This window comes from Neolamprologus brichardi, chromosome 5 (assembly GCF_056152115.1).
Source record: "Neolamprologus brichardi isolate AB-2024 chromosome 5, ASM5615211v1, whole genome shotgun sequence".
NCBI classification, from domain to species: domain Eukaryota; kingdom Metazoa; phylum Chordata; class Actinopteri; order Cichliformes; family Cichlidae; genus Neolamprologus; species Neolamprologus brichardi.
In genome coordinates, this window is record NC_142108.1 from 33,923,366 (window position 1) to 33,944,394 (window position 21,029).

A 21,029-nucleotide genomic window follows, 5' to 3' on the forward strand; every position below is an offset into this window, starting at 1 on the left:
TCTGTGAATAAAACTTAAAAAACTTCTGTTTTTCTTTAAATGTTCCTCATATCAGCCAGATGTCAACTGCACACGCTGCTCAAGCCTGAGGTTGAGAAGCTCTAACCGCTGGCAATTTACCCCCAGCGCCCTCTCTCCGTCTCCTCGAGGGATTTCTGAAAGAGACAGAAATTCTTTTGGATTTCTGCTCAAGCCTTTTCCCCGCGAGTACCAGCAATGAGGAAACTCTAAAGCAGCATGTCTCAGCCTTTTTCGCTTCAGGGAACAGCAAAGTATCGTCTGCTGGTGTCAGCGACTCTGTTCTTTTAACCCATATTTATCCAGGGAAACGTGACGGAGCTGACGGGCCTTTGTTCAGACACGTCGCGCCTCAGACACATTAGAAGATTTCTCAAATCATAAGTACGTCTGACAGGAGCGAGCTGCACAGAAATCCACTGATACTCGCTGACTTACTGTCGTGTTCTTCTTGATGCCCGTCAGTCTTAAAGCAGGCAGGTCTTACATCACGCGAGGTCGCCTCAGGCCAGATGCCAGAAAATCAAGATGCGGAGGCACAAAACGGGAATCCAGATCGGGAATGATATTTCGACATCAATCAACAATATCAATATAGAAATATTAGCTGACAGGGATATTCAGCCGTATATATTTGGCTTTTGTGTTAAGCACAAACTAAAGTCTGAGTGTTTGGCTCACAGCGATTATTTGTCCTCATTAATGAAAGTTTAATAAGCTGATCCACAGTCGTAAGCAGTGTTGGTCAAGTTACTTGAAAAAAGTAATCAGTTACTAATTACTGATTACTTCCCCAAAAAAGTAATCCCGTTACTTTACTGATTACTTATTTTCAAAAGTAATTAGTTACTTAGTTACTTAGTTACTTTTTAAAAACACGATTTACAACCTGAATAGGTGATAAAGTGATAGATCTTTCAGCCCAATTCTACTTTTTCTGCATAATCAAAAACTTGTTGTTTTAAAACTTGTTTTATTAGTTTTAATCTTTTAACTTTATGCATGAAGCAAACATTTAATTATCTGCAACATTCTCTGACTGGAAGAAATTTGTTTAATATTTAAACCTATTTTCTGCACATTCCAGCACATAAAATAAAATATTTTTGTGTTTACACTCAGTCTTTCAAATAGATGCAAGTAAAACACAGCAGAAAATAAATAAAGTCAAAGACTAGCGGTCCTGTTGCTCTATTTTCACCTGTAAAGCAGGAGTGGGGTAGGCGGAGGTTTACCCTGGTGCAGGTGTGCAGCGGTCAGTGGAAGAATCCGCGAGTTTCTCTGTGAGTTTCCCATTACGTCGTAGCTACTCGGTGCTTGCTCGGAAGTTTAGGGATTTTTTCGCTGTAAAAAGAAGTTTTCTTCCCACGCACAACGGACACTAATGTTTTTGTCACTTTTTATGGAATCAAACTCAAAGTAAGGTCAGTACTTCAACGCTTTAAACGCTGCACGCTCATACTCTCTCTGCACTCGATATATGATCCATTGTTGATCTGCACACAGCTGTTGTCACGAACGTCGCACTCGCTTACGTCACTGTCATGAGACATTCTCGCAAAAAATCACGGTTTTAGTAACGCAGTAACACAGCGTTCCTACGGGAAAGTAACGGTAATCTAATTACCATTTTTGCAATAGTAATCCCTTACTTTACTCGTTACTTGAAAAAAGTAATCGGATTACAGTAAGATGTAACGCGTTACTGCCCATCTCTGGTCGTAAGAACGTCTTTATGACAGAAACAAGGAAACAGTTTTATCTTATGAGCTTCATGAACAGTCCTAGAGTCTGTAATGAACTGAGAGTTACATTTAAAAGGATGTTAGATAATTAGATACGAGTCAACATATTCCTGCCACAGTCGTGCCTGTTTAGGAAAATGATAAGGTTATATTTTAGCTTCTGATGTTTTTACAGCACAGCAGAGAAGTCTGAGTCTGGATGCCTCCAACAAAACGGTCCGGCTCTTCGACTGCCAGCCAGAAAATCTCAATCCACGATCTTCTCCTGGTGGAGTTTCTGAACTCGGTTCAGTCAGCGAAATCCTTTTTTTCTGCCTTCAAAAACTGCTTGAGCAGCTGCCACTTCTGAGAGCACTTACCCACCTAATGAGGCCTTCATCTCTCCATCTCCATCCGCTGCACTTCTCTGTATTTCCCATTTGCTTATGGGCATGAAAGATGGAGCAGCGAGGGCCTGATTTTCTCTGTTCCTTTATCTGCTCAAGTTCGGCTTGTACCTCAATTTTAAAATGCATAGGACAAAAGTTTCCTGCAAATTAATAAGTGTAAGAAGTAGAAGAGCGATGGAGAAAGTGTTCCTCGTTCTTTTGGACAAGACCGAGCTGAGAAAAATCAGAGGACGAACGCTCTGACAGTCGGTCCTGGGCAAAATGGTTTATGAGACAATTCGAGTATTATCTACTCTCGTTTTATTACTTTTTCAACTGAAGCCATCACTTCGTTAGCACTGTTAAGTAAAACCCTTCCCTGTTTAATATGTTGCCTCCATTCCTGGTTCCTTTTCTTTAGACAACAGAGGAAAATGAAAGCAGCGATTCTCAGTGAGTCAGTCTCTCTCTGAGCTGCACTAGTAGAATATTTGCAGTCCTGCGTCAGTGTTCAGCACACGTAGCGAGGTGGCAGAGACAATGGCCTTTACGTCGGGAAACTTCTCTGCAGCGGTGATAATAAGGGTCTGCTGAAGAGCTCGGCTTCAGACGCACCTGCTTCAAAACACTGAGGTGAGGAGAGCAATGCTCAGAAATGGCACGGCTGGCTTTCAGCTCAGGTAAAGACAACAGAATGAAGGAATGCCGATATCAGCTGACTTTGCAGGGAAGTGAAGTGATTACATTACGAGGTAAATCACAGAGTAGATTGCACATGCTGCCACCTGTGCAATAGATTGTTGTAACAACATAAATCATAATATAAACTCAAAAAATGCAAATTCTAGTTTTTACATGATCTTATTTCCTTTAAAATGTTTGAGTGCATGGAGTGAAAGCTGCGAGTGATCAGGATGACACGTTGAGCTACGTCGTCCCAGTTCACGGGTCTAATGAAGTGGCGGTGCTCTGCAGCCACCTGGACGCTCAATTTACTCAACGCTCACAAATTTCTGCCATATTTGTTTGAAGTGATGAGCCTCGATGACAAACTAAAACTATTTTCTGCTGGTGTAATAAATCATCTCAAACAGAGATGGACCGATCTGATATTACGTATCGGTCTGATACTGACCTAAATTACTGGATCGGATATCGGAGAGAAATAAAAAATGTAATCCGATCCATTAAATATCACGAAAGCACCTCACAAAACTTGCGACACGCCGTAACTCGCCTCATAACCTCAGCAGTTGGAGCAGTGTGGTCACGTGATAGAGCGGCTGTGGCGTGTAAGACCTGTCGGTGGTCTGATTGAGCATTTGGAGCTTCGCTGCTAACCCGGCATTTCATCCATGATGGTGATTTTTCGTTTTTATTGGCCGACGTTTTTTTGTTTGTTTGTTTGTTTTGTAACGGTATAAACAATGAAAGGTGGTGGATTGGCCAATTGGTCATGATCGACTCTGGGCTGGACTAATTACAGAGGTCGAACTTTAAATTTCCGTATTTAGGTGTAAAGAAACGCAAATCGTCCCGAACTTCAGCAAAAAATTAAAAAAAAAAAGCAAAACGACACAAAGCTGGAGTTAATCTGTCTTTACGCTGCACAGCTGCCTCTTCTTCTCTCATTCTGTCTCTCTCTCTCTCCTGCTGCTGCTACTTCAATCGTGAAACTGATCAATGATCAGCTGATCGGCTTTTCTGTCGCGAGTCCGTCTCTCTTCTTTGTTTTTGGCCCACTTCTCACCAGAAAGAGGAAACCAGCGGTTGAACAACAGCAGCACGTTTAAGCTTGATAAGCTGTTGTTAGAATGTATTTAATATTACTTTCTGTGCAGGGGCGGATCTAGCAAAGTTTAGCCAGGGGGGCCGATAGGGCATGAACAGGGAAAAGGGGGCACAAAGACATACTTTTCTTTCTTATTCTCATTTAAAATGTTGGGCTTTTAATAAATAATTATCTGAATCTTACACCCAAAGTTTTAATCTGATGTAAAATGTATAGAAGTCCATTACTGTATATAGTAACTGTTAAGTCTAATATACCCTAGTAAGCTACAGTACTTTTTCCTTTGGGAACCATCTGTGCAGTCTGCAGTTCTGTTGAAGGAAGATGTTGAATCTATTTAATTATTCTTGAAAAATAATTGATTTCTGTGCATTTTTTTTTCCACACTGCATCAAATTAAAGTTGATTATGTCGATTAATCATCATGAGGTGGAGGGTGGTTCCTTATTTTTTTTTGCTGGGAGTTTGCAACCCTATTAGTTAGGTTTCTTAATATTTCTGCTAAGTACTCTTTAAAATACCAGAATAGGAAGGATGGAGCAGGTTTAAGTTTATTAGATTGATCAGTGTTGCTGAACAATGAAATATTTTTTTACATACAGGTATAACAGAATAGCTTTAGTGTTTTGTTTTTTAAACTTGAGTATGAACTTATACAAATTGCAGCAAGATATTTAAAAAACAGTTTTATTGATTAAAAAAACACTATATCGGATTCATATCGGTATCGGCAGATATCCAAATTTATGATATCGGTATCGGACATAAAAAAGTGGTATCGTGCCATCTCTAATCTCAAACATGAGCTGTTGGCTGACGATGTGTTCACACACCAATCGTTAGAAAGTCTCTAACTGAACTTCCTCATTAACATAAACGGCCCAACTTAATGTGTTTTCTGGTAAATGCAGTATCTCATTATAGAACATTGTTCCTCATATAGTCTTTATTACTCAGCAGATTACCCCCCGCCACATATGATAAGACTCTGAGGTTATAGCTAATAGTGTAAGGTAATACGCAAACAACAACGAGGACCCACAAATCCCTACAACACAGACACACACTACGTCTGGCTCTTTAAATGGAACAATTTATTCTAATCCCCCAGAGACACTGTGGGCCAAACAAATACAACAAAAGACAATAAATATGTATTTCTCCTCAAACGTGTGGCGGTGAGGAGGCACAAAGAAAGAGTGAGATATGGGTTTTACATTCAGCCCTAAATCCTGTTTTTATTTCTTTAAATATTGTTGCTGGTGGTTTTTTCATTCAGTCAGAGTTTGATTCAAGGAAGAAAACAATGATATAATCGACAAAATAAGAACATTTTATTTGTTTATATGTTATGTAGGAAGAAGACGGCGTGTTCTTCCCTCATATTTATGTGTGTGTGGTGCTGAGGCAGGTTATTGGCTGCTAGTTGGATGGGACCGGTCCCTTCTGGGGATCCTTGGGGATTAAGAGTGTCCAGCTTTCAGTTAGCCATTCTCATCAATTAGCAGCTGGTTCAGCAAAAGCATTAGAATGTCATTTAGACTGAAGAGGTGTAGTCGGATGATAACAAAGAGAGAGATGGTAGTCAGAACTGAGGGGATCGAACTACCAGAACGCAACATTGCAGACATAGAGGACAGTTACAAGTACCTGGGGATCCCGCAGGCGAATGGGAACCATGAAGAGGACGCTAGGAAAGCTGCAACCACCAAGTACCTGCAGAGGGTCAGACAAGTCCTGAGGAGTCAGCTGAACGGTAAGAACAAGATCAACATCCACGTCCTGCCCGTGATCAGGGATAATAAGTTGGCCAAAGGAGGAGATAGAAGCCCCTGACATCAAGACAAGGAAGCTCCTGACCATGCATGGAGGGTTTCACCCCAAGTCCAGCACCCTGAGGCTGTACGCTAAGCGGAAGGAAGGAGGCCGGAAACTGGTGAGTGTCAGCACCACAGTCCAGGATGAGACAACAAATATCCAAGAATACATCAGTAAGATGGACCCAACTGACAGCGTGTTCAGTGAATACCTCAGGCAGCAGAAGCCCAAGAAAGAGGAGGAAGAGGAGGCCCAATCATGGAAGGACAGGCCCCTGCACGGTATGTACCACCGGCAGATAGAGGAGGTGGCTGATATCCAGAAATCCTACCAGTGGCTGGACAAAGCTGGACTGAAAGACAGCACAGAGGCACTAATCATGGCAGCACAGGAACAAGCTCTGAGTACAAGATCCATAGAGGCTGGGGTCTATCACACCAGGCAGACCCCAGGTGCAGGCTGTGTAAAGATGCCCCAGAGACAATCCAGCACATAACAGCAGGGTGCAAGATGCTAGCAGGCAAGGCATACATGGAACGCCATAACCAAGTGGCTGGAATAGTGTACAGGAACATCTGTGCTGAGTATAACCTGGAAGTGCCGAGGTCAAAATGCTAAGGTCCTGTGTGAGTTCCAAACACAGACTGACAAAATAGCATTGTAGCAATAGATGCAGTGATCCGAATGATAGCAACATCAGTGAGAAGGAACACAAGTAGCTGGAGAAGTACCAAGAGTTCAGAGAAGAGGCACTCACCAAACTAGGCAAGCGGCTCCAGCAGATCCCAGGAACAACATCCAGGATCTCTGTCCAGAAGAGCAGAGTCCTAGGAACAGCAAAGACACTGCGCAGAACCATGAAGCTTCCAAGCCTCAGGCAGAGGACGCGAGTTTCAAGGATAAAAGACCGCCCACATCAGCAAGAGGGGAATTTTTATCCACTGAAGTTATTTGCAACTATCCCTTTGGGTGGCAGCAGGAACAAGTGAATGAATCATACACATGACAAAGACTATTCAATAAGAGGAGGAGAAACACACACACACACACACGGCTGAATTATTAACTTTATCGCTGCATCAATATAAAAGAGGGAAGATAAACAATGCAGATGCAATCAGAAGATGTCCTGACCTATCCGAACTCATCCCAGCACACAGATGTGGATGCTTGCATGCATATGCAGACATAAGCTGCTGTACTGCACATTTATGTATGCATGCATGCACTTGTGGGCTTGCAGTAACCCCCACACACACATATACACTTTATGGAAATCCATTACTATTTCCACACCACTGACATTCAGTCTAAATATAAACATACTGTACAGGCAGAAGAGTCTCAGCTCAGGAGAAACAGAACTCACAGCCAGGACGACCTTTGCTTATCAAAGGAAATTTGTCCAAACACACGTTAATAAAAATCAGATATTGAGGCCGCTACCACATCACTGCACTGCAGATACACTTCACGAGGAAGAACAGATTTTTCACCTGTCAGGAGATCCAAACTGGAATCTTACTGCCTACTTTCACTTTCCTGCCAACATCAGGGACTTGGAAATGCGTCAGTCATGAGGATTTTCTCAATATCTGATAAGATTTTCTACTTCTATCTCCTACTGCATAGTCTCCTTCCCCTGATGTACTGAGACCTTTTAGTTTAGTCTTTTTTTACTAGATCTATCACTGTGTTATGAGCTTACTGTCCATAAAGCGTTAACAGGAACCAACCACTGTGTCTATAGATTTATTTTTATGTGAGAAAAGATGAATCAGGTGTATAAAAGTTGGAGATAACCTCACGTCAGTCCCATGTTTGTGCACTCCTGTTTCTAAAGTCTGGTGAGTCGCTCGCTATCTTGGACCAGAGGCTTGAGTCCTACATTACCTATAAATGTTACCAAGCTTCAGAAGCAAGCTGTGGAAGTGACAGCGATGGACAGATGTTACGATGAGAGAAATCAGCTACAGAAACATCCTCTGACAGCTGGAGTAGTCCCAGCTGTCACGCAAAGCAGCATCTACATATTTTTTCTGTAAATTTCTTTTTTATCTGAGGGGTCTGCAGGCACCGACTCATTTCTGGAGCTAATTTCTTTTTTTGGTGAACTCGTCAGATCTGGAAACAAGTTTATTTAATGCAGTAATGACACAAGAGGAAACACTGGGTCGAGATGGTGGATTCACAGAAATTACCGCGACCACTCGCAGCCAGTTGCCATCTTCAAAGTGATACAATATGATAGTGAGAAAATATGTGAGTCTGCACTCTGTTTGTGTTAATACAGTGATTAACTCTAATAAACTAAATTCAGAGTCCAGACTGCATCTCATACACATGGAACAGAAACTCCTGTAAATTCCTGTAAAACTGTAAACTGATATGGATGCTCAAAAATCCTTTTATAGAGGAATATAAGCAACGTACAACGAGATGGAAACAATTCTGTCTTTTCCCCAAAGAGATGCGTTGCGCTCACTGTCACAGACTGACTCAGATTGTTTCCAACGTGTCGCCAATCTTTACATTTCTAAATTAGATTGAAATGATCGTTCTTCTGGCGACCAGCTGGTCACTGCAATCTGCAACGAGGTTTCTGCTTTATTGGTGCTGTGGTCTGATTCACAGCATTAATGCAACCCTTTATTCTTTTTCTGCAAAGTCACACAGACATCCAATTAATTAATATTCCTTCATCATTGTTGCATCGTCTGTATTACTATCAAACATGATAATTCAAGACAAGTCATGCAGTAGGGCTGCCACAAACGATTATTTTGATAGTCGACTAGTCAGCGATTATTTTTGCGATTAGTCGACTAATCAGATCATCATCCATTGGACGTAAAACGTACAGCTTATTGCACCAGCAGCATCTGCTCTTATATAACTATCATTAGCTTATGGCTGTAAGTGTTTAAGGTATATGCTAACTAAAAATAAAGACAAGATGATAGTTTATTAAATTTTAATGAAATTTGTAGATTGTTTTGGTGAAGTTTAATAAACTCCTTGCTATCTAAAATATAACAGGACACCGGAGTAAATTCTCGAGCATCTCACACTTCTGATAATCAGCTGTCTGCTTGATGTTTATTCAGCTGTGTAAAAACTATAACTTTAATCTCAGCCAAACTGGTTTACTCAGGAACAAATAAAATACAAAAAAAGCCAAACAATAACATTTTTAAGTTATGGATGGTAAATGGACTGGTTCTTATATAGCGCTTTTCTACTCTGTCCGAGCACTCAAAGCGCTTTATACAGCTAATTCATTCACCCAATCACACCCATTCACACAAGCACTTCTAAGATTAAGTGCTAAGTAGCTAACATTCATACACATTCACACTCCGATGGATGCATCGGAGAGCAACATGGGGTTAGTATCTTGCCCAAGGATATTTGGCATGCAGACTGGAGCAGCCTGGGATTGAACCACCGACCTTCTGGTTAGTGGCTGATCCGCTCTGCCACCTGAGCTACAGCCACCCCAATCTAAGTGACTTATATATCATGTTTAATATGAGTAGCAAAAGACGGCGGTGGGTTTGAAAACGATTTGTCGGGAGTCCGGTGTTCTCACGGCTCTAGTTAGCCTAGCCCCCGGCTAGCTATCGAGCTAGTGGGTAACAGACGTCTCCGAAAACGTCGGAGCGCTTTTGAAAATATGTGGTGTCTTGATAAACTGAGCAGATATTTGAGGTTTACACAGCTACATTCTCGCCTGAAAATATGTTAAACGTTTATTTTGTGACCCAGAAAGAATAATAAGAGTAATATTAAAACTAACTAGCTGCCGCCATTGTTGTAAACTGAGCTGGGACAGCTTCTTCTTCTTCGGGGTTTAACGGCAGCTGGCATCCTTGTACATGCAGTGCTGCCATCTTCTGTTTCAGTCCGTTATTACACTCTTAAATCCTACTACTTATTCCTGCGTCTTTTGTTCAGCTTCAAACGACGCGTCGACTATTAAATCAGTCGTCGACGATTTTGATAGCCGACTAATCGTGGCAGCCTTATCATGCAGTAATAGGTTTTTATGAAACCACTTTAAACTGCAGAAAAAACTTAAACTGGGGAATACATTAAAAGAGTAAAAAATATAAATAGAAAAAATAAAAGCACAATAAAAAAGAAACTTAAAAGAAAAGTTCACTTCACGTAAAGGAGGAATCTCTGGTCACCCACTGTTCCCAGTATCTACTTCTCAATCTGGGACAGAGAAAAGCAAAAGCAGTGACTCACAACCTTCCAGTCAAAGCATTAATATCCAAACACATGACCCGGCTGAATTATCTTCTATTACTTTCATCAAATTCAGTAGAGTGAAGCTATTTCAATTTAACGGCTGATTTCACTGCATCACATTAAGCCAGCGATTCTGCACAGTCCTCTGACTACACCTTGCATATATTTACAGTATTATTTTAGATATTCAATCGACTCGCAAGTGACTCAGAATGAAACAGCCAATTTTCCATGACTGCTATCATTACACAGAACAGACACTCAACAGAGGAACAACAACCTGACGTTAAAGAAGCTGCTGATAAAAGAGGGCTGAGCTTCTTTGATTTGGTGTGAAGAAGACAAACGCGATTATGTCTCAGTGAGAACAGGATCCTGGGGTCATGCCTCACAGCATTAGTTCATTTTAATCACAGATGGTTATTAGTCAGCCCTCTCTCCTAAAATACGCCCCTCCCATACAAATACACTGCATTTCAAAACTATATTGAGGGAAGACGTTGTTACGTTCCCCTGAGGGGTCTAGGCGGTGAGGGGGAAGTAACAAAAAGTGTCCGGGTCAGGAAAAGGAGTCAAGGAGGCAAAAGGGTTAAATTATAGTAGCTCAACTAAAAGAGACGGACAAGCCGCTATCAGCATTTAAGGAGAACAAACAAAACTCAAGCGTTGGTCAATAAATTAAAAAGTAAGTCAAAAAGAGAGCAGCTCACCAGCTGTAACCACACTAATGGCACTCTGGCCCAGAGCTCACCTTTCCCTGGGCTTAAATACTTTTAATTACTGACGAGAGTCAGCTGCACAAAAGAAAGGTGGCAAGTGAGGCAGGAGAGATGGTCGGACACGCCCACACAGACAACTTGAGGAGGCGGCCCTGCTAGGGCTGTAACAACGTTTTGTTGTATGTTGTACTTGTTTGTAACATATGACAAAAAACATGTTTCCAGTAAACAAACATGCTAAACATATTTTAGTAAGTAAGTGAGTAAATTTTTTTACACTTTTTAAGACGAGAATCAGTCACAAAATGCTTCACTGAGGTATTAAAACAATGCAAACACAAACGTTTATTGAAGGATCCCACGATTAACGAGTTCAAGGAGAAGCTTGTTGAGAGGCGACAGTTATGGCTGTACGTTCAGCCCATCTTAGTTTTCAGACGGGAACGTGGCACCACAAGAAGACCTCTATCTGCAAACATACGGATCCAGTTTGGAGATAAGGATGGAGAAGATGTGAGACCTCACCTCGTAATGCCACAACAGTAAAAGCCAAGATTTTAAACTGATTTTAAACGTAACCAGAAGCCAGAGCAGCGAGTTACCTCGAATCATAATCTCTTCCCAAACCAACCACACAAATACGCTCAAATTAATGTTAAACAGAAGCCTTAATGACCAAGAACGGGGACCTCAGATTTTACAGTGAAATTCCAGCATCTGACCTGTGCCTCCATCACTACCTAAAACATGCAATCACCTTTCACACAGGGCCGTGTAGGTTTGGATCTTTCTTCCTTAACAATAAAATTACTTGAGTTATCTTTTTCTAATATTTAAATTTGTTTGACGATCTGAAATATTTAAGTGTGACAAATTAGGAAATCAGGAAGGGGACAAACACTTTTCACACCACTGTAGCCCCCGTGTCAAGGTGTTGATGCTTTAACAAACACAGTGTGTAACAGTGGCACCAACAATCAACACTGATGTCCATGATGTCCCTCATTTTACTCCCAAAACAGAGAAAGCAGCGAGTAAAAACTAAAAGTCTAGAAACGAGTGAAACAGTCAAAGTCCAGCATTCGACTTGAACCTCAATCTTCTGGGTAAAATTCCAGCATTGATGCTGACAGCAGGTAGAATAAAATCTAAGCTTTTTGCTTAAGAAGGAAAGTAGCAGAGCTGTCTGCAACTCTTGAGGAGTGGAGACTTAAGTGCAAACTGTGCCCAGGACAGACACAACTGCATTAAACCAGCAACACAACAGAGGCTCTTTCCAAGTGTCTGTGCAGACAGCCGGCTAGCAAAGAGCCCAGAGTGTGGTTAAAGCCGTCTGCCGAGCCCAGCAGCCAGAGCCTGGACTTCAACAGTAACAAAGGCAGTGGTGAGCAGTCGGGATGGTTTCTACCTGTTCGTGTTTTTAGAGTACAATCACCATGGCGATCACTTTGAAGTCTCTTTGAGCTTCTTCTCATCTTTGCTTTGAGCCGTCGGCTTCGTTTGTTTTTCTTGGCAAACTCTGTACTTTTGGGTTTTACATTACGAATAAGAACTAATTGAAATTCACACCATCTGCCTCATTTTAGCCTTTGTGTTTACAAGAAATGACTCAAAATGACTCCATCCTTCATTAGCTATACCCACTTAATCCTGTAGAGGGTCACAGGAGGGCTGGAGCCAGTCCCAGCTGACACTGATGGAGAGGAAGAGTGCAGGATGGAGAGATGCTAGAGAAGGACAACCATTCACACATTGGGTGATTGTGGCTCAAGAGTTGGGAGTTCGTCTTGTAATCAGAAGGTTGCTGGTTCGAGCCCCGGCTTGGACAGTCTCGTTGTGTCCTTGGGCAAGACACTTCACCCGTTGCCTACTGGTGGTGGTCAGAGGGCCCGGTGGCGCCAGTGTCCAGCAGCCTCGCCTCTGTCAGTGCACCAGGGTGGCTGTGGCTACAATGTAGCTGTAGCTATATAAATACAGGCCATTCACACTCAGATTCTCACCTACCTGCAAATTTCTAATTGCAAATGAACCAAACAAACACAACTTTGAGAGAAAAGCCTCACAGACACAGAGCTCAGCATGAAACTGTTTAGTCTGCTTATTGCTGAAACACCAGTTTTGCAAAATCCTGATGAAACACTTAGACCTGAACTCAAACCAGAAATCTGCAAACCCCAAAGCAACAATCTGATGAAAGGCGCTTAAGCTTAAAAGGAGGAAATGTGAGTCTTCTGCTTCCTGAACTTTTAAAAACTGAACTGTTTTTAAAAAAATGTTATTACTTTAGATTTCCTGACAATAAAACACTGTTTGCCCAAAGCATGTAAGAGTCTTCAGTTTGCCCGTGGCGGCTGCGAGGAGGGAAGAAAGGTTTCAGCTTCGAGTCAAAAATCCCCACAGAGACACTGGGATGACTTTTGGGATGAAAACCAAAGAAAAGAGACGTCGCCTGCTGAGATGTAACCACATCACAAACCTCAGCCTCCACCTCAGAGGGATGCACACAGGCTGGTGCTTTAGCTGCACCGATCAGAGCTCCTCTCAGGGCAAAAGGTCTCAGAAGGTGAAGCATTATTTAGAAAGTTTCAGGCAGCTGTGACCCCGTCTCCTTTTCTCTCTGCAGTGCATGCTGGGAGTGTGAGTGAGTGTGTGAAGGTGCTTGTGAGCGCTTCTTTTTTGGATTTTCTTTTTTATACACGGTGCTTATTGAAAAAATGGGGCTTTGGTTAATTGCTTGGTTGTCGTGTCGCTTCAGCCTGAATGAATCGTTGGAGAGAACTAACAGACTTGTTCAAACACATCAGACTTCCTCATGCATCTCTCAGTTTCCATGTTCCAGTTTTCCAGAGTTCCTTCCCAGTTTAGGTTCCTGTTAGTTCCCCTTGTGTATTTTTGGGGGTGCCTGCGTTTTCATCAGCTCAATAAAAGGGCTCATTTATGTTTAAACCTCCACCTGCCTCCGTGTCAGCACTCCTTCGTCACACACTGACATCGCGCTGACACCTGGAAATAGCTCAACCTGATACGGACCAGGTGGCATTCCCCAAAAACTGATGCAAGATGCAAAATGAAGGAAAAGTGCTGAAAACGATGAGGTGAAATGCTTAAAGTCTGGCAAAGCCGACAGAGAAGTGGAGGAAAATGAAGGTAGTGGACAGGCAAGAGGAACGAGAGCTGAAGCCGTAAATCAGAGCATAACTGCAACATCCTCAGGTCTCAGGAAAACATCGTCAGACTTCTATCAACGGCTTCAGACATGAGACCGCAGCCAAAAAAGCATCACGTTTCACTGAAACCTCGTCACACTTCTGACTTAACGGCATCAGATCACACAGTCTCTGATAAGAGTGCCTCAGAGAGAAGCTTCCTGCCAGCCGGATTGTTTTCCAAATACGTCATCAACGTGCGACAGCGGCAGAACACGGCTACGTCCAAATTCGAGGCCGATTACGTCACAGCTAAGCGATGAAGGCTGTCCAAATTCATCCAAATGCAGTCTACAAATGCGTGCTCCTGTTCCCTGGATTTGAAGGACGGGTCGGGTGCATCCTTCATGGCCCGCCCTATCAGTGTTGCCAACTTAGCGACTTTGTCGCTATATTTAGCGAGTTTTCAGCCCCCCTTAGCGACTTTTTTTCTAAAAAGCGACTAGCGACAAATCTGGCGACTTTTTCTGGTGTTATTGGAGACGTGAAAGCACATATCGCTTTTACTCTCAACAGGCAGCGGTGCTGCCGTGGGCACCTCGCCCGTTCCAAAGCGCTCACGGGCGGAGGATAGTCCTCCCCCAGCTGCTATCAGGGCAGGAGACGTTCACACCTGTGCGTCCAAACTGCAAATGAATCGCGCATGAGCGAAGCCGCTGCTCCCGCACTGACTGTAACGCAGTCAGTTCTTCTTTTACTGTTATGCTGTTTTGTGGGTCACAAGGTTTAAAACTACTTATAAACACACACAAAGTAACTCCACCAGAGTGCCTATTTTGGGTCACTTTTGCCGGTCCAAGCCCGGGTAAAGGAGCAGGGTTGGAATTGTGACATTACAAAAAACAATAATTGCTAAAATAAATTTAATTTGTAGTTCTAAATAAACTCTAAATGCATTTAGGACGTTTTTTACTCACTTTATGTCTCTTCCACGATGTTATTTCTCTCTCCAACAACATAGGTTACAATTATATTAGCATGACCAATTATGCAAATTAGGCGATGACGTTATTTGGCGACTTCTAGCGACTTTTAGGACAACCAATAGCGATTTTCCTTACTGAGGAGTTGGCAACACTGCGCCCTATCCCAGGATTCATTGCAAATCTAAGGTTGAAGAAATTTCTGGGAGAAAATGGTGGACGGTTAAAGCAAAACTTTTAAGTACTGAGTAGAGAGATGAGCTGGAGGTAAAACAGATTTGAATGTTTTGAAAGTCAGGCACTGTGGCGTTTATTTAGTTCCTGTGTGCAGGATCGGGGAGCTGTGATTGTACATATGTTAAACTGTCTCTTTGGTTGTGTCTGTAGATGAAAAATGAAACCAATAAAGTTTGCTGAAGGTCTCCTCTCCTCTGTCATCTGAGCATCTCAGAGGAGCAGCTCTGGTCATTAGACTCTAACGCTGAGTCAGACTTGACTGTGAAAACAAGCTGCCAAGGTCAACTTATTTCTGGACTGTTGGTGTGATGGGAGGACGGAGCCTATTAGCCAGTTTGTAATGATGATACAGAGAGAACCAGGATGGGGGAAAAGGGGCTGCTCGCTGAGCTTCTTTCTTTTCCTGGAGGGAACACGTTCGCCTCGCTCAGACATCACACAGAGCCAAAAACGTCCTGTCTGCTAAACATCAACATCCTCACAGACTCTACATTTATTTCCCCCAAACACTCATAAACGTGGCCTTTATCAGCCTCCTTATTGACATCAGTGATTCTTCATGTTAGCACTGAGATCTCTGCACGAATGCATAATTGATGGGTATTCGTCAGGCAGTGGTGCGGGGGGGGGGGCGGGGGGGGGGGGGTCATGTAATATTTACAGCAGCACGCTGTGGCGTGGTGGTGTAAAGGTCCTGGGTTTGAATCCAGCCTGAAGACTTTCTCTGTGGACTTTGCTCTGCCTGTCACCGTGTGTCTGGCTACTGTAACAGTCCAAAGCCAAGCGTGGGGTTCGGTTAATTAACTCACTGCTGAGTTAGGCACCCCATAATGCCCCGTAACTCTCTAAATCCACAAGGACGCCGTCAAACTCTCAAAACAAACATCTGTCGTCTCAGCACGAAGCCAAACTGCTGCTCGCTGATCTTCACCTGGTAACTCTTCCCTCCCACCCAGAGTCTGTCTCAAGTCCTTCCTGAACTCTTCACAGCATCCTTCTGTCTTCAGCTTCCACCACATTAATCCTCGGCTCCTCGCTTCCTCTCCTTGGTGTCTAAAGTCATCCCACAGTCTACCATCCAATGCCGAACACCCACCTTCTCCCCGACACCACCTTGCAGTCTCTTAGCTCTTATACGTAGATCGTATCTTCTACCTAAGACGCCTTCCACCTGTGTGCACCTTCCTCCGCCCTATCTTCCTCCCTCTTCATCCAACTTAATCCAGAACTCTTCTCACTGTTCTGACTCACACCCAGCTTGTGGGTCATTATTAACATTCAACATCAGTCCTGCGATTCCCAGCTTCAGCCTCATGATCCTGTCTGGCAGACCGTTCACATTAGGGCTGCTCAATTAATCGAATTTTAATCTCGATTACGATCTGGGCTTTCAACGATTTAAAAATGACTGAGCCGATTATTAGCCCCTCCCTCGTGCTTTACTCTCGCGCTGCTCCGTGTGTCAAATCGAGCGCACCTCTCTGCATTTCGAACACGCGTCACAACAATTAAGAGGACCCGAGGGAAGCTCGGAAAGCTAAGCAGAAGTTATTTGGAGAGGAGAGTGACTGCCGTTGGTTAAAAAGAGGTAAAAAAACTTGAGTGGTGTGGAAACATTATGGGTTCATGAGTCAGACGTGGATCAAGTAGACACAGTGTGTAAACTTTGCTACAGTGTCGTAGCTGCACCACAGAGCAACACTGCAAAGTTCACTAAACATAGATGTTTACATTTTTCATTTATTTCTTATATTGCAAACATTTGCACTGTTATCAGTATTTGCACTATTTTATATTATTTTTTAAAGTCATTATTCAACACATTGTTATTGTTAACCCTTTAAAGCCGGTCAGAGCTGCACGCTTGGTGTTGCTTAACTATTTTTAAATCCCGGTAGCTCTGCAACCACGTAAGCTAGCACAATAATTTTTTTTGCATATGAAACCGGAGGAGTTGTTCTTACATCTTATGCCATCAGCTTGTCCTCGGTCACAGTTTCCTTCCACACAAAGCTTTGCAAAAATTGCATAAAAAGCACTTGCAGCAACAAAAACATAATATTCCAGAAACACGCTTTGCCGATCTGATCAGCTGTTCATAACACTTCCCACATTGAAACAGACGTCAGCGCAAACTATCGCATGTCCGCCATTTCCTGCCAGAAACAGGAAGTGACGTCATTTTCACGGAAAATGTAGTTTTTTTTACTTGTAGGCCTTAAAAGCCTATACTGGTGTTTTTATAAGTCATGTTTGACTTTTCTGAATAGTTTCTGGGATGCTTAGAACTCGAATTGCACAGCTGGAAATAGTTTATTTTGATGCTGTTTTCTTTGCAAATTTGCATCATAGGATTGTTTTTTGTTTTTCCTGCAGTATATAAAAATTGCTGTATCTCCAAAATAAAACTATGAAGAAACTCAAAATAAATTTCCTGTTGTTGTAAACTATTTTTGCAACTTTTTTGTATTTAAAGTTTTGAGGGATAAACCTCTTAAATTTCTCCAAGTAGAAATATATGTAAAAAAAACAAAAATTTTCAATTGTTTTGTAGTTTATTGCAATTAATGTAGTTACTATGGACTTAATGCATACATATTATTAAAATATGGGCTATAACAGTTGTATTGATGTATAGCAACTTGAAATGCTCCCACAAATGGCTCTACAGCATGTAAAAAAATAATATAAGCTCTGGCGGACTTGGTTCTATGGTAGGTCTTAAAGGGTTAAATAAATATCGTCAAATAATCGAGATCTCAATTTCAGTGAAAATAATCGTGATGATCATTTTTGCCATAATCGAGCAGCCCTAGTTCACATACTCTTCCATTAAAGCCAATTAAAAACATTTCAAAAATTTCCTCTGGCCTCAGATACACAACAGAAACTAAATGTCAACATCATCAAATTGTTATTTATTATTTAGTTATGCGTTTTCAAACAAAAGGAAGCTGCATTACTGAATGTGTGTTAGCTTTTGGTTTATTTAAAGGTTTCTAGCCCGGATCGCTGTGACTCACACGTGCAATCATCAGTGATTCACTCATCAACAGATTCAAAAGATCAAATTCCCAAAATAAGCAGTGTAACTTTTCCATATGTCAGCCTGTATTCAGAACTTTTTATAGCACTGAGTAGGCCCAGAACAAAAAAACAGCGAATACTCGGAAAAATAAATGAATATTCTCATGACATTTTCTATTTACGGCTTAAAAAAGCAACAATTGGTTGAACAAGTTTAATTTGGATTTTCTCTGAGCCACACTGGATCAAAAGTATATAAGTCTAATATATACATACACCTACAGCAATGTTTGGTTAAGATTAATATTAGCCGGGTTATCTCTCCCTAACCAGAGAGTGGGATCATCGTCCTGCTGGAAAACTCAACTGTGTCTAAGTTTCAGCTAAAGGTTGACTTGAGATGACATTGAAGAATTTGGGCCAGGCTAAAACATTAAAGCCCCACCTGACAACATCAATGAAGAAATTCACAGGAATTTATATTAAAATTTAAATAAAGTTTAAATATCATTTCCTGTTACTTGTTACAGCCTCAGTGCTCACTCGGTGTGATCACCACACTGATTTCTAACCAAAACAAGGCCACAGCGTATCTATTACAGTCCTATACCTTATTTATTACTGTCTCACTTCAAAGCATCATTAACTTAACAATTTTTCCCCACTCATGTCCAGAGATGGGCAGTAACGCGTTACTGTAATCTGATTACTTTTTTCAAGTAACGAGTAAAGTAAGGGATTACTATTGCAAAAACGGTAATTAGATTACTGTTACTTTCCCGTAGGAACGCTGCGTTACTGCGTTACTAAAACCGTGATTTTTTGCGAGAATGTCTCATGACAGTCACGTAAGCGAGTGCGACGTTCGTGACAACAGCTGTGTGCAGATCAACAATGGATCATATATCGAGTGCAGGAGAGAGTATGAGCGTGCAGCGTTTAAAGCGTGGAAGTACTGACCTTACTTTGAGTTTGATTCCATAAAAAGTGACAAAAACATTAGTGTCCGTTGTGCGTGGGAAGAAAACTTCTTTTTACAGCGAAAAAACCCCTAAACTTCCGAACAAGCACCGAGTAGCTACGACGTAATGGGAAACTCACAGAGAAACTGCCGTATCCTTCCACTGACCGCTGCACACCTGCACCAGGGTAACCCTCCGCCTACCCCACTCCTGCTTTACAGGTGAAAATAGAGCAACAGGACCGCTAGTCTTTGACTTTATTTATTTTCTGCTGTGTTTTACTTGCATCTATTTGAAAGACTGAGTGTAAACACACAAAATATTTTATTTTACGTGCTGGAATGTGCAGAAAATAGGTTTAAATATTAAACAAATTTCTTCCAGTCAGAGAATGTTGCAGATAATTTAATTTTTGCTTGATACATAAAGTTAAAAGATTAAAACTAATAAAACAAGTTTTAAAAAGAGACTTTTCCATTTGATTACATTTTGTATGATGGATTGTAGAAAAAGTAGAATTGGGCTGAAAGATCTATCACTTTATCACCTATTCAGGTTGTAAATCGTGTTGTTAAAAAGTAACTAAGTAATTAATTACTTTTGAAAATAAGTAATCAGTAAAGTAACGGGATTACTTTTTTGGGGAAGTAATCAGTAATTAGTTACTGATTACTTCTTTCAAGTAACTTGACCAACACTGCTCATGTCACCAGAGGGGCTCCATAGAAAGCAATTCAGTAACATATGAATGTCATTATTGGGACACAGGGTCATTTTTTCAGGGTCACATAGAGCTGAGGTCGTCTCCTTCAGGTTAGCATCCTAGCTTAGCGTAGTTACAGACTTTTTGCCTCTGTAAGCGTCTCCTTGCATCTGTTTCCTCTTTGCTCATTTGAAGGATAATTGCTGCTCCTGCTGTGCTGCTGACATTCAGCTTTACCTGCTGCTGATAATCAGGGTGTTTCTCCTGTGATGGCGTCGTGTCACAATGTCAAGAAACCAAACATGGGACTGAAAATTCTGGCATTTGTCCACAAATCAATATTGAAGTTATAAAAGAATAAAATGGCAATGAATGCTGATTGGTAGGATATTTATTTATTGTAAGACTACTAATGTTAAATTAAAAAATAATGATTATTATAGTGAAAAACAAACTGTTTCTATGCAGTTTGACTTGACCGAACAGCAGCTAGCTTTACAGCACAAATATGAAAAGACTAATCATCACAGAGCCGGTAAAACGAGTAAAGAGTCTCACCCACACTTTTTGGAAATCTGCACCTCTGTTCAGCTGCCACCTACCTGAGGGTCTTTCCCTCTCTCAGGTCGTACAGGGAGAAGAATATGTCCGTGTCCTCGCCTATGCTGTTGTAGGTGAAGCTCTTCAGGTTGACCAGCAGGTGATGAGGTACTGGAACTCTACAGGGTTCCCCATGTCTCTGCCGGGCGTTGTCGCCCTAAAACACACAAACAAAGCAGCCAAACAAACAAAATATATAAATACACATATCAGAATACAAACACTTTGTGAAGACATTGTGTGACAGTCTTAGTAAACATATACACCAAAGCCTCCTGGCTGAACAGAAACATCTGTAAACTATGAAATCTTCTTAAGTTTTTATTCAACTTTAACTTGATGTGTAAGTACATAAAAAGGTTTTTACACATATGTTCAAAAACATGCATTAAATTTCTGGTTCTTTAGCATCAAAGTGATGCTGCTGCAGTTTAAATCTGCACACCGTCTCAGCGTGATGCCTGAGAGTCACACTCACACTCTGTGATGAAAGTATCAGCGTATAAATGAGTAGGATAGAGTGCTGCAGAGCACAGCTGTGGGTCTAAGCTTGTAAATACTGTAGAACAGAACTGTTTAAATGCTTTTAATTCATATCTCCATTTATTTTTAATGATAAAAGGCACGAGAAAAGTTTCTTGATGACATGAATGA

The 21,029-nt window shown here is 41.6% G+C and overlaps 1 protein-coding gene across 3 annotated transcripts in view; it reads right to left on the reverse strand.

The window, feature by feature from the left end:
- LOC102797476 (dedicator of cytokinesis protein 3-like) overlaps positions 1-21,029 on the reverse strand; it is a 304,843-nt gene that overhangs the window by 76,383 nt on the left and 207,431 nt on the right. For all 3 annotated transcript variants that reach the window (XM_087841103.1, XM_087841105.1, XM_087841104.1), the window contains exon 9: positions 20,378-20,532. In XM_087841103.1, coding sequence (XP_087697229.1) covers positions 20,378-20,532 — 155 coding nt within the window. The remainder of the gene's footprint in view (positions 1-20,377; positions 20,533-21,029) is intronic.